The sequence below is a fragment of the Lathamus discolor genome, chromosome 5 (genome assembly GCF_037157495.1).
Source record: "Lathamus discolor isolate bLatDis1 chromosome 5, bLatDis1.hap1, whole genome shotgun sequence".
NCBI classification, from domain to species: Eukaryota; Metazoa; Chordata; class Aves; order Psittaciformes; family Psittacidae; genus Lathamus; species Lathamus discolor.
The window spans coordinates 104,949,152-104,965,430 of record NC_088888.1 but is presented as its reverse complement, the minus strand read 5'-3'; the positions used below and the strand labels follow the sequence as shown (position 1 = coordinate 104,965,430).

The 16,279-nt window shown below is 44.1% G+C and overlaps 1 protein-coding gene across 5 annotated transcripts in view; it reads right to left on the bottom strand.

The window, feature by feature from the left end:
* The window catches only part of EVA1A (eva-1 homolog A, regulator of programmed cell death), a 211,752-nt gene extending 205,814 nt beyond the window's left edge, over window positions 1–5,938 (bottom strand). The window contains exons 1-2 of one of the 5 annotated variants that reach the window (XM_065681766.1): window positions 5,881–5,938; window positions 4,862–4,918 (exon numbers count right to left, since the gene is read on the bottom strand). In XM_065681766.1, coding sequence (XP_065537838.1) covers window positions 4,862–4,918; window positions 5,881–5,908 — 85 coding nt within the window. In that variant the 5' untranslated portion in view covers window positions 5,909–5,938. Of the gene's footprint in view, window positions 1–4,861; window positions 5,018–5,880 lie in introns of those variants that run through there. The other 4 variants (XM_065681767.1, XM_065681764.1, XM_065681765.1 and 1 more) reach the window with 4 other exon arrangements.
* Between the last annotated feature and the right edge of the window lie 10,341 nt (window positions 5,939–16,279).

The following is a 16,279-nucleotide window of genomic DNA, read 5'->3' as shown; positions in this document are numbered from 1 at the left end:
ACTGGAAAAGAAATTGTATCTCCCTTTCTCTTGAAAATCCCCCTTTCACAGGCTGCAGCTTTCAACACAGGGAAATCCCCAAACCCCCTTGACACCATCCACCCATTCAGGGCTGTTAGCCATACAGAAGCTGTTAGCATGTAGATTTTGGTGATAATTTGGTGAATGGACTTGTCAAACAAATTGCCTTTATTATGGACTGATTAAATGCAATCAGGGAGAAGTGCCTTTCCCCTCCCAACTCCAGCCCTCATCAACTCAAACAAACACACTGAGCCAATTAGCAGGAAGGTGGCAAAAGCAGCTTTCACTTGAAACCTGCCATTTTTTGAGAAAAGAGAAAAAAGCAGCAAAACGAAACAAAAAACTACTTGTGCTTTCATGCCAGGTAGAGCCTCCAGGGAGAGGTCCCAAAAGCTACCTAGAGCTCACCTGCAGGGTGTGAATGGGAATTATCAGTATTCATCTGGCTCCACACCGGATCAGCTCCCTTAAGCAAAGTGCTGCTCACATCCAGCTTGTGCCAAATACAGTGCAAAGAACATAAATATTAAAGCAGGCCCAGAGGGACAAGCACAACTGGAGCTGTTATTCCTACAGCTTTATGTCCTGCAGCTGTGTCAGAAAAGGTGGGAGATCTCATCAAAGCTCTTTCCATGCCTAAAACCCTAAGTTTTTGGCTTAGGTCACTGCAGTGGATTCTCTGCTGTTTACTAACATTTGAGTTCTTAGCACAACCTTTCCTGCACCATAGCAGTAGTGAAGGGGTGTGTCTCCATTAATATGAAACTCACAGCAATCACATAGGTCTGATGCCACTACCTTTCTATCCAACATGCTTGAAGTCAGCTAACGAATGAGAAAAGTATTGAGGAGAATTGGAGCATGGCATCATAATCACATAAGCCTAATTATCTGCAGGTATGCAGCTGGAAATTAAATGGTCACCTTGGCTGGCAGAGCAGAATTCAACATGTGTTTTCATGATTTAGCTTCGGAGGCAGGAACCCTATGGCTTGAGCTAGAGACAGCACACAGGATATGAGCAATATCTGGTGACTAAGCTTTTGACCGGGCATTTTAAATAGTACCAAAGACTAATTTTGGCCCCATTTTCATTAACCTAGTCCTTCTAAAGAGCAAGTTCTGCACACTGCCATGGAACACTGCCTCTCAAACCCTACACGGAGGAGCTATGGCATAGCTTCTCTGGCAGGGCAAGGACATTGCTTCGTCTTAGGCTCCCACCACAAATCAACAAGGGCTAAAACAAAGGTGAATTTTTATCAACCAGCAAAAATTTTGGAGAGTCCATTGCTGGGACTCAGATTCGGACTAAGGGTTTATAGTTAAAGCACAGAGATTCAAAAGACCAACTTCTTTCCCCACACCTCATCACGGTCTTCAAGTGTCACCTTGAACATAAGGGGTATGTGACACATCAAGACACTAGGTCCTAAGCCTTCAAAGAGTCCTGAGCACAAGAACTGATCACAGAATGAGATTAGATCAAGAGCCCATACTACAAGCAGCCACAGAGAAAAAGTCCAGGCCTTCTTAAGAAGTGGCTGCAAAGTGCCTGATAATTTAACTCGCTCTCCCCAAGGACCCCCTTCCTACTCTCTCACCCTCCTGCAAACATCAATGTTTAAAGAACTATTAAAGAAAACAACTTCAAAACTCTTCACATAGTTCAAATACTTCACTTAAAAGGAATTTTAATTCTTACATCTCAGATTGCACCAGTCCCCAGCAGGACGTGCACTCATCATGTTAACATTGTGGCATTTGATCTGTTCAGACAGGAGGGAGGGAGACACAGTGTGGGGACGATGTGCTCAGAAGCCTGGGAGCAGAGACAACAGGGATTCTCACTAGTTCTACCTGGGCTTCCTGGGCTTCTCCCATGACCAACTCAGTTCACCACACTTCTGGGAACCTTCTCAGGGTGCCTTGTTATGGCCTATGTGAAAAAGAAATCTTCCTTCAGCCAGGAGACACATACTCTGGAAAGCCAGCCAGTGGGAAAGTCCTGGGAGCAGTTGGACTTGCCTAGGTGTGCAATTCTTGATAAGTCTTTCAGCCAGTCCTACCACATAGCTGAAGTGTGGGAGTCAGATCAGCGCTTCTTGTGATCTGATTAGAGCTCACTGGCTGTTCCTAAGCTGTCTCTTTCCAGGGCTGGATCAATGCCCTCTGCCTGGCCCACCATGAAAAGGCCATGACCTATTACTGACAGCAGCACCTCCCTGGTAGTGCAAGATGAAGCAAGCTGAGAAGCCAGAGAAGCTTTGTTGCTAAACAAAGGTCTACAGGATTGAGTTTAAAAAAACCCCAAACATTCTTCTCCAAAAGGCATCAGCTGTTCTCTCTAGACAGTACTGCTATTTGCAGCCTGGAAAAGTCCTTACATCCCAATGAGCTGTCTCATCTCCACGCAGCATGTAGGCAGCAGTGAAACTGCTACAGAAACCTCTAGGGGATCACAGCAAGCCTTGCATTCCTCAGCAGCAATAACCAATACAAATCCTTTCATCTCATTGGAATGCAGACAATTTATGTGCTGGATGCATCACCTCTAGGTGGGATGGTATATGGTAAAGCTATAAGGCTTCCCCAAAGATGTTCACCTGCTCAATTCCAGGCACACCAGAGAATAACCCAGAACACCCTGAAGTGCAGAAAAAGTATATGTGACCAGAAACCATTACAGGCAAAGGCTGTACAACAAACAAAAAGGTTACTTGCCAGCTGGCAGTTCATATATAGGGATAGCAGTAACAAACAAGGTGCTCCTTCAGATAGGAAGTGTTATCTGGCCAACTGCTCTTTCAGAGGCACGTGGTGCATGCCCTTGAGGACTGGGGGGAGACAAATGGAATCTCTGCAAAATCTATTGGGGAAGCATAGTGTGTGATTTGAGAAATGCTGTACCTTTTCCTACCAGCTTCATCTTGTGGCTACCCAGCTCCTGAACTTAACAAAACCATATTTGAGTTGCTACACAACCGGCTACACACTGGGTGCAGCTTTTTCCTGTAACAAACCATGTTTCCTGTCTTGCAAGGTACAGTCAGTCCAACCAGAATGGAGATATTTGTCAAGCCTGCTTTCAGGAAACATAGCTTGGATCTGGCAGAAGATTTCAACAGTTGTGAAAACTCAAGGGAGGTTGTGCTGTTGGGATTACAGACCCTGCTTCAGAGTTCAGCCTTGCCATGCACATACACAAGGGTTTTAAGCCACCCCCCTTCTCTCTACTGTGACAGTACAGTTGGATGTTGCAGAAAACATGATTTGTTATCAGCAACCTTCTTACCAATTTTTTTAAGAGGACAGCATCTGCCCACCCCAACTGCCAGCATCACAAAATTTATCAATTTGCTTCCACTACTCTGGCTATGTCGTATACACACAATACAAAGTACCCTTACTCTGGGACACCTGCACATTTTAATGCTTAGCAATTTGATCTGGCTGATAGCCAGATTATAGATAAAGTTTATCTATATTTCAGAAGCACCAGTATTTTCCCTATTGAAGCTCTAGCTCCTGTCATATCCACTTAATTCACCCCTTCTGTATTGACTTGTTTGTAAGGAGGAGAACAGAGAAAGCTCATTGCCAAAAAAGAGATTAAAAAAACCACTAGAAACAAACAGGGGGATTCCTCAGTCCTTTCCATTCAGAGGCATATCTGCCTTGAATGGCAGTACCTGGGACTGATCTGCCTCCAAAGGAGACTGAATTACAAGCCAGACCCCTTCAATTTACATTAAGACTTTAGGCTACTGTACATACTCTACCCCAGCTTCACCACAAGCTCCTCCTTTCTAACACAAATCTCTTGCGAGGAACATAGGCACTCTCAGGCACTGAATAACAGGGTTGAAATGTGTTGAATCCCAAGACTGGTGAGATTCAGCTCTTGCAAATGGCACTTTTTCATCAGCAAACTATAATTAGAAGCTCTTATACACTACAAGAGTTTTGAAACACACCCCTAAAAAACATGCCAGGCTAGTTCTTCACACTAGTCTTAGACCCCATATTAGAACTGATATCCCAAAAGCAAAGTGACCCTCACTAGGCATTTCCCAGCCAACTAATTAACACTGATTAACAGTAAAATGAGATGCTACATTCTCTGATCCACATGCATATGCACAGGGAAAAAAAAAAAAAAAAAGGAAAAGAAAAAAAGAAAAGAGAAACGTAATTTTAAAGTGACTTACACAGCTGTACGTAGTTACAAAACTTCTATGGGACTTCATACTTTCAAAGTGCTGTGTATTTACTTGCTTCACACAACTCAAAACAACTGCTGTAAGCAGTCTGAGATTCAGAAATTATTTAGAAATGAGACACTTCTCCTGGCTTAAGTAAACAGGCTCTATATAATTAATTCTGTGTATGTAACATATTTAGCTCAGGAGGCTTTTACAACAGTCAGGAGCCTTATGTTAAGAGGAGGGACCCCCTATAAAATAATTTGGTCTTGCTACATTAGCTATAATTTATACCCTAGAGTTTCGCAATCTCCTACCTAGCTCTTTTCACTTCACAAAGAAACACAGCACAAAACCTATAACAAACTTACACAAAGTAACACTTCCTTGTTCCCAAAGTTGCTGGGACTAACTCTGCTGAAACAGTTTTGTGAAGGGCTATTGAGAAAGGCTTTTAACAAACTCAACATACTCTTACAGAAGATGCTTTTCATCAGCTTATTTTTAAAAGACTAAAATTACTCCCCACTTAACTACCCCAGATCTGCTCACATTTACTTCCCCTGAGCTGCTCCTGAACACTGTAACAAGCAGCCGTCCAGTGTACGAAAGGATCAGCTCTTCTCCCATACCTGAAAAGTCTGCAGAAGTCTTTGTAAAGTTGCTGAAAGCTGCCAAGCACATGAGTCCTATGAGGAAGGTGGAGGTGAGAGACACATCTGAGCAGCACATCCTTAAGTATCCTCAAGGCTTGTTTTCTTCCGGAGAAAAAGAAAGTGCTTTCCGTCCCAATCCAGTACTCCTCATTGCCCGGAGAACAGCGTTAGTCACATCGCTTGGAAGCAGCAGGGAAGGAAAGGCGCTCAGCACACACACACATTCACACACACACATCCCTGGGAGTGAATGAATCGCGGCTGAGGGAGGCTGACGAATGAGCCAGACCTACCTGAGGCTTGGCGGAGGTCCCAGGGTCCTAAAAGCCATCGCTTCACCCAAATTTGCTGTGGACTGTTGCTGTGCATCTGTCCAGCAGCAGCACCGCAAGCTGTTAGGGGGGAGAATCTGGGGGGGTTTTGTGGGGAAGATTGTTTGGAGAAGCCTGGCTGCTGTGGGTTTAGATACCCTGGGATCTTGTCTGCCTGGTGCAGACAGACAGACAGAAGGATGAGCAGTATTTTCAAAAGAGGCAGCCCAAAACAAAGTGCCTGGATTCACAAGGATTTTTGGAGTGATGGGTATTTGTGGCTGCTGATGAAATTAGTGTGAGCACTGGTGTCCTGCCAGGCTGGTGACAGGACAACTCTTCAGCTGTGCCCGCTGTTGAAAGTGATCCTACAGTGGAGGAGACTTTGCACAGGCCAAGGGATCAAACCCCCCTCATTACAGGATGGGACTGGTATCAGCCCACATATCCAAGATCCTCCTTCCTTTTGGCAGCAGCCAGCCATGCCAGCCTCCCTCTATCCCACTGGACCCCTCTCCCCTCCATCAGACTGCATGAGGATTTTCATGAAGATCTTAATCTGTGGTGTTCAGACAGAGCAGACCAGTCTCCTGTAGCAATTACTTTAACCTGCAACTAGCATGGTCTTAGCTGTTAACACAGGCACTGCTCACTCTGCAGAGTTAAAGGAAAGCTCCATCTTACCTGTTACTTGGAGCTGCCTGATCTTCATCCATATCCTGGCAGCATCAAGTCAGCCATGCTAACTTGGAAGGACTGAGCTGAGCTCTGGGGACACACAGGTGGACTGGACTAGTGGACCCTGTTCTCCCTGGATACGTTGTCCCAGGAAGGAGATCCTGGGCTTTGGTCATCAGCATGAACGGCAGTCCAGGCATAGGTTTGCGTATAAATAATGTGCATAACCAACATATCTAGGCTACAATAGAGGTTGAGTGTCAGTGCAGAGAGCAGGAGATAGCTTTCATCTAAGTTTTCATCAGAGCCAACACCAGCCATTTAGCAGCTTATGTATACAGATACACAAACCTATGGAGCAGCACTGTGTGGGGCTGTTAGAGAAGTGGAGATGGAATCAGGAACATGGACAGCTGCTGAACACAGCTGCATATTCTATCCAGCAAAAATAACCCAAGTCAGAACATCCAACGAATGCCACAACTGGTTTTTACTCCTCTGTCCTGTTCATTCACATAGAATTAAGTGAAACTTGCAAAGAACATTCACCTTACTGCTGAAAACAAATGTAAGAGACTTTAACCCAAAGGGCTGGGTTGTTTCTTTTTCAGAGCAGAGTACACTTGTAAAGAGTTTCTTGTGCTGAAATTTCTAACAATGTTTCAGCTGTTCTCAGACAAAAATCAGGCTGGCTGTCAGGTTACACATGAAAGACATTTTCAAGAGTGCTGCCATGAATAGTACAGCCACTGTTTCCACCAGAAATCTGTCCTGAGGTGATCTGTGTGCTCCCCCTCAAAGGGACCTGTAAGTCTTACAGCCCCACTTGCTTTCTTGCCATATTGCCACTTGCTCAAGCTCCAATCAACCACAGTGAGGACAAGGATAGTGTGGGAAATCTTGAGTTTGGGCTTGAGTCCCTTCCATGATCCATCTGCCCAGACGACATGAAGCAGAGGCTGGTCTGGCCTGAATTGCATCTAAGCAACCCTCCTTCTCACAAACAGTTCTTCACACACTGAGGATCCACAGCACAGGTGCAGTTAAGTCACCTCTCAAGGACAGTGTTGGCTCTGGGATGACCTGACAGCACAGACATACCCCAAGGTCCTGTATAGACCCAGTCCCTCCTATCTGCAGACAATCCTGCCACTTTACCTTTTCACAGAGGGCTGCTTAAGCAAAATCAAAGACCAGGAACTTCTACGAACTGCCTTACTCTATTTCACCTGAGACTTTAATCCTACATAACAGACTTCTTTGACCCATGCTTTCCAGAATTGACCAAAGTTTTAGAGAAAAGAACAAGACAATTGCTTCCTAGCATCTACATATAATTCTTGTCTCACATAGTTCTGCTGCCCTTGCCAAAGGGAAGATCCACCAGTCTTGCCTTATAGGCATGAGATAATCATACCCATTACCAGCTTATCAGCCAAAACTGCTTATCAGCAGGACAAAGAAACAATAGGGCCCTTGGGAATTTGTCAGTACTCTGGAAAAGGGAAGCACTATTTGCTGAAAAGAGCCCACCCTGTTAGCAGGTGTTGATTTTACTGATTAAACAGTAATTAGGTTTGGCTGTTTCAGTATACCAGGAAGAGAAAAAACTCCGGTGGCAAAGGGTTTAAGGCTAAACATGGGAAGTGTGCTCGAGCAGTCCTTTAGGTTATTGTTAATAAAGTCAAACCAGTGGGGAGGAAGTTTACATCAGTGTCACGTGAGGGCTTTGTTTTTAAGCAAATTTGTAAAGATGCCTTCCAAAAAGAAAGCAGAAAGCAGCTCTTGATAAATAAACAAATAAATACATATGCATCAGCCTTTGAGAAGCAGACAAATCAGTTAAAGCCCATCTCCATAATGCCCTTATTCCTTCGAGCTTGTGGGAACATCAGCTGTGTTTTTCAAACAGAAAGAAGCCACCTGTCCCAACTGCAGAACAGACAAAGGATGGTTTTTCTGCCATGGGCAGTCTCATGGGGTAAACATGAATCAAGGGGACACCAATATGGATCTTTATTGTCAAGAGTAACAGCCCTTGAAATCCAGCCATGCCTTCAAATAAGTCTCCTGGGGATAGGTAGTAATGTATAAGACAATTTCTTGGATCCCTTGTCCCCAAAGCCACCCACAAGGAGGTAAAGGCCAGTACTGATGATGTTCAGCGCTACATTTTAGCTTGGAGGAATGATTATTTTGTCTCTTTCTCTCCACAGAGTAACTATGGACAACGATTGATTCCTTTTTTTTTTTTGTTTTGTTTTGTTTTTCTAGACACAGCATTTGGGTGTACTTAAAAACATTTCTTCCCTCTGGAACACCCAGGGCCTTGTGTCTGAGCTGGGTTTTAATACCTTCCTGATCATAGCCAAAAGTACATGGGGTCTACATGTCCAGCTTAAGAAACAAATACATCCATAGCATCTAGTTATGTACAGAGCCTAGGCCTGAGATCAGCACCTCTCAGCTTCCCCTGCAGTAACCAGTAACAGGCAAACAAACCAGTCCCACCTCCTGGGGTATTTCTCCAGCCAAAGCTAACCTATGAGTTAGGCACCTGAATCACAGTGTAGCTTTAGTCCAGGATGCTTGAAAACTGTACCTCACTCCTCCTTTTTCACTATGATACTTGATTGCATGTTCTTTCTCCTTCATACTCCACTCTTCTCCTTTCCTTCTCCTGCTGCACATAAACCTGTAATATCTGAAATATGCATGCAAATTACCAAAGTGCTTTAAAAGCAGTTAAGTACAACTGCAACTGGGGAAGCTGAGGCACTGAGTGAGCAGTGAAGCAATCTGTCATTCAATTTTGTCACCCCAATATCACCCAGTTTATAAATGGTAATGAGGAATGGACCCAGTTAGGATGACTCCCAGTTTAATGCTGTATGTGCTGATCTTGCTTCCTTTTAGGGCTGATTTGTGGTAATGCTTTCCTATTTGTCTCTGACCCTGCACCACTAATGTCTACTTTGCTGACTAAACCACCAACAGCTTGAAGAAGGGCTGGTCAGCAGAAGAGCCGTACCAGGATTAGGTTTCAGCTAGAGAACCATATGTAGGTTTGAAGCCATGTTTGTTTACACAGTCACGAGCAGGTTTATTTGCACAAGTGTGCTAGAACTAGTCTTGTTTTCTAAATCTTAGTAACATTGCTTACTTCTTACTGTGTTTTCTGTAGGATCTCAAAGCACTTTCCAAAAGACCTCCATTGCATTCTGCCATTTCACATATGGACAAAGCTCAGTCATATGTTTAAGGTCACTACTTTTTCAAGATAAACCAGGGGGAACTGTCAGAGATGTGAAAAGATTAAATACTTTTAATTTTTAAATTCAGTTAGAGCTCTTTCATTTGGCCACATTGCTTCCTTGTAAATGAATGTAAATTAATGACAAAGTATATACGCATTTAGACCTATAGAAATCCACCTAAACTGGGTGGACAGACCTGTAAACATAAAATAGCAAAGCTTCCCAGCATAGTACAGCTTTTTGTTCTGTTTTGTTTTTTTTAATCTTTCCCCTGGGAGTGCCTTATGGAAACAGATGGGTTTACTCATGGAAATAAACCCTGTTTGCTTTCATCAGTTTGAAGGCACAGAACTTCTCATAATGCATTTTTGCAATACAACACCAAGTATCTCACAAATAAGATCTTCCCCTGTCTCCATATTCAATGTTACACAACAGATGTGCAGAATATTCAGACTGATTGCCTTTGAAGTTTTCACATTTTGTGTCAGTCAATCACCCCAGTTTACACAACAAACATAAAACCAGGGGGACTCTGCTTCATACTGGAACAGGTTTGGACTGGGAGTGTTGCTTTAACATACTTCTGTGTAGAGCAAAGGCCCCAAGTGATGCACTTATCTCACTAGAAGACTGGGATATGCTGTACAGAGTGATGCAAAATCCTCCAATGAGCAAAAATGTCAAAACTAAAATATTTGGAAACTACAGAGTGATCCACAACAAAGCTGAAAACTTTCTCCTCATGTCTGCTCTAAGTAATTGCTGTTGAAATCTCTCTCAGCTGGTATTCTCCTCAGTATAGTGATGGCATGCTCTGTGTTACAGGATACTCCACAGTCTGGTGATTTATCTGGAACCAGTATATCTGATTGGGTTCAGTTGGCGTCTTGTGCACACGATGCTCTTGGGTTAATTACAGTACTAAAACTACAGGGTTTTGGATTCACCTTTATACTTCATCTTTGTACTCCACTGTGAATAACATAAGAATTTCAAGAGACAAGGATTTCAAGGATCAGAGTTCCTCAGCTGTGAATTAGATCCTTCCTTTCCCATGTGCTTTATCTGTCCTGCTTGCTTGGATGTTGCTCCCTGAGACTTTTTTGCTATGCAGGCATACTGTCTTTTTATGTCTGTAATGTGAAACTATTCTCCCACTTGACCGGACTCATTTGTTCTCTCCTAACAGTCTTCCTGGAAAGATTTCTCTGTCAATTGGATGATGGTATGTACTGGCTTTTTTTTTTTTTTTTTTTTTTTTTTTTGCCACTGCTATCTTTGCTTTTTTATATTCTATAGCTCTCTGGGAATGCTTGTTAGATAAGAGGATGAATTTTACACCTGACCTAGATGGTCTTTGCTTTGAAGAGCAGAGACATCCCAGATGGTTCAATGTGAGAAGTAGTATGTGTTTTCTACTATCTCACCTATGGTAACCAAGGGAGAATCGTTTCCATCCTGCTGATACACAGGCGAGAGTCACTTCAGGTTACAGACCCCTTTTAATCTTGATCTCCACTATATTTTTCCCTTTTAATTTCATGTTTCCCTACCGACTGTCCATCCAGACAGTTCCTGAGCGTGGCTTGGGAGTCAGCAGGAGCTTTGACCATTCCCAACAGGCAGGAAGGAATCTGGCTTTGGAGTTTGATAGCATGAACATGGTCAGACGATGTGTGCTAAAAGACCCACAGTGTTTCAGAAGTTCTTAATAGTCATGGAGAAGACACAGTGGCATGGGCTAAGAACTGAATAAATAACCCAGGACCGAGGTCAGACTGTTACTGTCTTCTCCATCTTGCTCCCCAGGCAAGCCTGATTACAACTGCCCATGAATGAGAGTGCATCCTGCAGACCACCTCCAGACTCCAGGACAGCTACATACAGTCCAGGCTTCTACCTGCCATGCGACAGAGGTTAGTAGAACAGACCGTTCCTACAGGGGTGTTTACCACAGAATGCACTCAAGTTTGAGCTGGTGAAGTCTATGAAAAAAAACCTTACTGGCTTCCATAGCTCAGGGCCAGGGCTGCCTTCTCCTGTGAGAGTGAACCAACAATGCATTTCCCTGAATCCCTCCCATCCTCACCTCTGGGATGCATTTGAACAATTCTAGATTGCAGGAAAGTGATTTCACTGAAGCTTAACCCTTTTTAATATTCTCTTTATCAAAGTACAGGTCTAACAGATGGCAAAGCTCAAGAACATGTGAGGAACATATAGTCAGCAAATCTCTTTCCAGCATGACTTGGACAGATCAGCTTTCACCTCAGGCATATCATTGCCTAGGGGCACAGGGTGTTTCCTCAGCTTTGTACAGACAGCAAATCACACAAAAAACTCTGGCTCACAGATCACAAACTGGTAAGAAATCAAAGGGAATCAGAGGAAATGCCTTTCTGCTGAATGGGTAAAATTTGCATCAGTGCAAATTCAACAGTAGACTAGGTCTGCCATTTGTAGAAAGAAAAGGTTTACATTCTCCTTTCACGTGTGCATAAAAATACAGTTCCTTTTCCTTTTTTTTTTTTTTTTTTATCTTTTCTATTTGAAAGGACTGTTTCAAGAGTAACTGTATGCTTCCACATGCATTTAAGTATTCAGGACAACAATATCACCTGTTATTTGTTTTACAACAGTCTCAAGAGACTGTCCAGTGAAAAAGTCCAGGTGTGCTGGGCATTGCAGACAGTGCTGGACTACGTAATTTAAAGCAGGAAGGAACTTACAATGGCATTGAAGTTCAAGCCATTCAAACCTTCGCACTCTATAGCCACAACAATAAGATTAGGGAACTCCAGCTAACTTGCTTTTAGGGCAAGAGACACTTCCCACTGTAGAAAGCTCATACTCTACTGCATTTACTGTCTCTGGGCACCTGGCTTGGAGACACATCCCTGACACCTAATGCAGTAACATTCCTTACTGGAACAGCTACAAAGAATGCAGAGGAAGGAAGGAGACTATACAGTGGCTTACAAGAGCTTTGCAGATGTCTGAGTTTACACCACTAGACACTGTCTGGACTGGCAGCAGCATTACTTGCAGAGCTGTGTGTGTATGTTAATCATAAGCTTAGTGGTTGCAATCAACAGGGAACTGCATAAGACTGGTATGAAATGTGGCATTTCTATACACAAATAACTTGCCTCAGAAACACCTCAGCTAAGATAAAAAGGGACCAAAGCCCACCAAGCTTCCAACACCTTTTCCATTTTTTCTGGTCCTGTAATTCGCAATAGATTGACAAGCCAGCAACACCTTCCGCAGCCTTTCCCTGTCCAGCACCCTGGTGCTTGTTCTCTGCTCTCTCCACCAGTTATCCCCTGGGTGCTGTTATATGCACAGCCCTTCCCTAGTCATTCTCAACCTGAGACGTTGTTGCACATGGAGAATATTTTCTATTTATTACAACATTGCTGGTAATTTCTTGCTTCTCTTGCAAGCCCCATCTTGTACGTACATAACTAACCAAACCACCTTCTTCCCTGCAGTGACAGGTAAAATAATTTCTTTTCAGCTCACTGAATCTACCCCAACAGAGCACACTAGCTAGCCTCCACATGAGCCTCCCTTTGCAAAATGTACCTTCTGACATTAAAGGAACATCAGCTGAGTTCATTAAAAGGAGTCCCTGTCCTAACTGCTGATATGAGACAGTTTAGTTTTCACCAAAAGAAGATTGCCACAAATGGTGTTATGAACACTTAGAAGAGTTGAGGGCTTCTTCAGCTGGCTTAGAAAGCCAGTGTCCGTAGATGCTGCTGCTTCTGTTGAGGAGGAAGCAGAGACACAAAGCCCAGCTCTCAGGCAAAAGCTTTGCTATGAATCCAGGGGAAGCTGGATTAGATATACCAGGTATAAAACAAAGCAGCAGTTTCTCTCTCCCACCTATCTTCATGTGATAATACTGCATGCAGTTGAAGCAGTGTAGTGGAAAACAAGGTTATGATTTCTAAAACATTTTTCCAAAGCAAAGTATACTGGATCTCATTTTCTCCACAGTTTAGTCACTGTTCATATAGTAATGAAGTACAGAAGTTGGATTGCTTTGTTTAAAATAACTAGAAGCTGTGACTTTGAGCAATTTGATCATAATTTTTTGTCTTGCCTTTTCTCCTGCTTGAGGAGGTTGTGATAATAGGTATAATTTACTATGATAAACCACTAGCATTAATGCATTAATCAAGAACAAATGGTCCCCTTCTGAAATCTCCTGCCCACCTAGAGAGAGTAATGGGGTTATAAATGGAGAAAGAACAAATATTGACTCTGAAATGTAAAGGCACCTGGGAGTTCACCCATCAGTCTTTAGATTACATTTGCCCTTCAAGATCAATGAGATTTCTTTCATAATATTTTTTTTTTTCCCCCCTCATTTATTTATTTATTTAGCATCTCAGGAAACAAGATGGGGACATTCAGCTCAGTGGTCTCTTTAGGTTTTCAAGATGTTCCAAACTGTTTCTGAAGGACAGTACCTCCAGTTTCTGGAATGAGGTAAATGCTCCCAGCCTAAGAGTGGTCTTTCAGTTTGATGTAAGTACTGAAGATGCTGCCTGGACTGGTCAATGAGTTCTCTGTTTGATGGTGTTTCTGGTGGACCTTTCTGTAAGATGGCTCCAGAAAGTCACCCTCCATCACTCAAACTATAGAAACTCAGGGACACAGACACCTGTTGGCATCTGAACCCACACAGGATTCAAGAGGACCCAAGAATTCACTGCATAAGGGAACAAATACTAAGAGTGCCTCTTAAATAAATAAATAAATAAATAATAAAAAGGTGCCTCTGACATCCTTTACTGAATTTAATCTTACCTTGTCACACACTTCAACTCCCTCCAAACTCATGATGTCTGACTCATTTAACCTCTGAAGCAACACCATACCTGTCTTCCACATGGACTTCAGATTCATTTCAACATTGACTTCCACATTAGAGTCAATTCCTTTTAATGTTTGAGTCAATCAGAAATCACAGTTTTCCAAGTTGTAACCCGAACATTGCCTTACAGCAGTTTTGGGACCTCCTTGATCATCACGAAGTTATTGGAATTACCACATATGCTCTATTTCTTATCCCTGTGGGAAGGATACATTCTTCTGCCTTTTTAATAGTGTTTAGGTAGCGACAAGAACTTAAAAAAAAAAAAAAAAAAAAGTCTTGAGAAGGAGCCTGTGCTTCAAGGAGTGCGCCCAGTGTTGGAGATTTTTTTTTTTTTTTTTTGTTATTTTAAGGGTCAGAGTGCCCTCTTGTGTCCTGTCCATGCCCTGATTATTACCAAGAAATACTGTGGTTTGTCTTCTGCGCACCCTATCGTCTTCCAAAGCACAGTTAATTAACCAAAGACCTGATCACAAACTGCAAAATAACTCCTGTTAATGTAGGGACTCAGGCAGGCTACAGAATCAGCTGCCACCAATATAAGGGGCTCGGTGAACATCACAGGCAACATGATTGATCCAATTAGTTGATGAGGTCAGGCACATTTTGAAGTGAATCCCTGCAAAGTTTAAACAGTGAGGTGTTATTTATAGCTCCACACTCTACATTTAAGCTTCACTTTTCTCCTGCCTGTGTAGCTGCTAATTGAATCCAGACTGCTACTGATACATGAGGAAATCTGGCAGAAACACACATAGAATCACAGAATCAACTAGGACAGAAAAGACCTTTAAGATCATCGAGCCCAACTGTTACCCTGTTATTTCACGGCCCATGGCTGCCTCTGCTCTTACCCCACAATCTCCCCTCACCTCTCACAGCCACCCCTCAAGTCCCCTCACAATTTCCTCTTATGGCTGCCCCACCCCCATCCCCCGTCCCCCCATCCCCGTCCCCATCCCCTCACAATCCCCCCTCATGACTGCCCCTGCTCTCCCATCACGATCTCCCCTCACCTCTCATGGCCACCCCTCCTGTTAACTCACAATTTCCCCTCATAACCACCCCACCTCTTCCCTCATGGTATTCCCTCATGGCTGCCCCTGCTCTCTCCTCACACTCTCCCTTCATCCCTCATGACTGCCCCTCCTTGTCCCCTCATGATCTCCCCTCATCCCTCACGACCGCCCCACCTCTCCCCTCATGATCTTCTCCCATGGCTGCCCCTGCCCTCCCCTCATGCTTTCCCCTCACCCTTCATGGCTGTTCCTCCTGTCCCCTCACAATCTCCTCATCCTTCACGGCTGCCCCTCCTGTCCCCTTACAATCTCCCCTTACCCCTCATGATCGCCACAACTCTCCCTTCATGATCTTCCCTCATGGCCACCCCTGCTCTTTGCTCGCAATCTCCCCTCATCCCTCATGGCTGTCCCTCCTGTCCCCGCATGGCCTCCTCTCACCTCTCATGGCCATCCCTCAAGTCCCCTCACAATTTCCCCTCATGGTTGCCCTTCCTGTCCTCTCACGATCTCTCCTCATGACCACCCCACCTCCCTCCTCATGATCTTCCCTCAAGGCCACCTCTGCTCTCCCCTCACTTTCTCCCCTCACCCCTCATGGCCACCTCTCCTGTCCCCTCATGATGATCATCTTCCCTCATGGCCGCCCCTGCTTTTACCTCATGATCTCCCCTCATCCCTCATGACTGCCCCACCTCTTCCCTCAGGATACATACTAAAAGTAGCTCCATAACACTAATGTGTGTCATAATTTCTAAACCAGTAAAGGCGAAAACACTGGGACTGCACGTCGTTGAATTACGGATAGCGCTAACAATGGCCCAGAGAAAATATTAGCTGACCTACCACGAAAACACGCAAGACCTGGTTTCTGGACACCATATGAACACTTGCACACATCAAAACCAGCATTAATAAACGGTGTCGGATTCTCCCAATGCCCAGAAGAACTGTGGGCGTGCCTGCATTGCATTCCCGCTGACACTGGTAAGCCCAGGGACACACTGGCAGCTGCAGCAGTGCAACCCACCACCACAGCGCCTGCTCATCTCCCCTCCCATGGCTGACTTAGGGCAAGGTGCTCTCTGGTCCTCCTTCTGGGTCATAGAATAGTCTGGGTTGGAAGGGACCTGAAAGCTCACCCAGTTCCAACCTCCCGCCACTGGCAGGGACACCTTCCACTAGAGCGGATGCTCAAAGCCTTGTCCAGCCTGGCCTTGAACACTTTTTCCCCACCC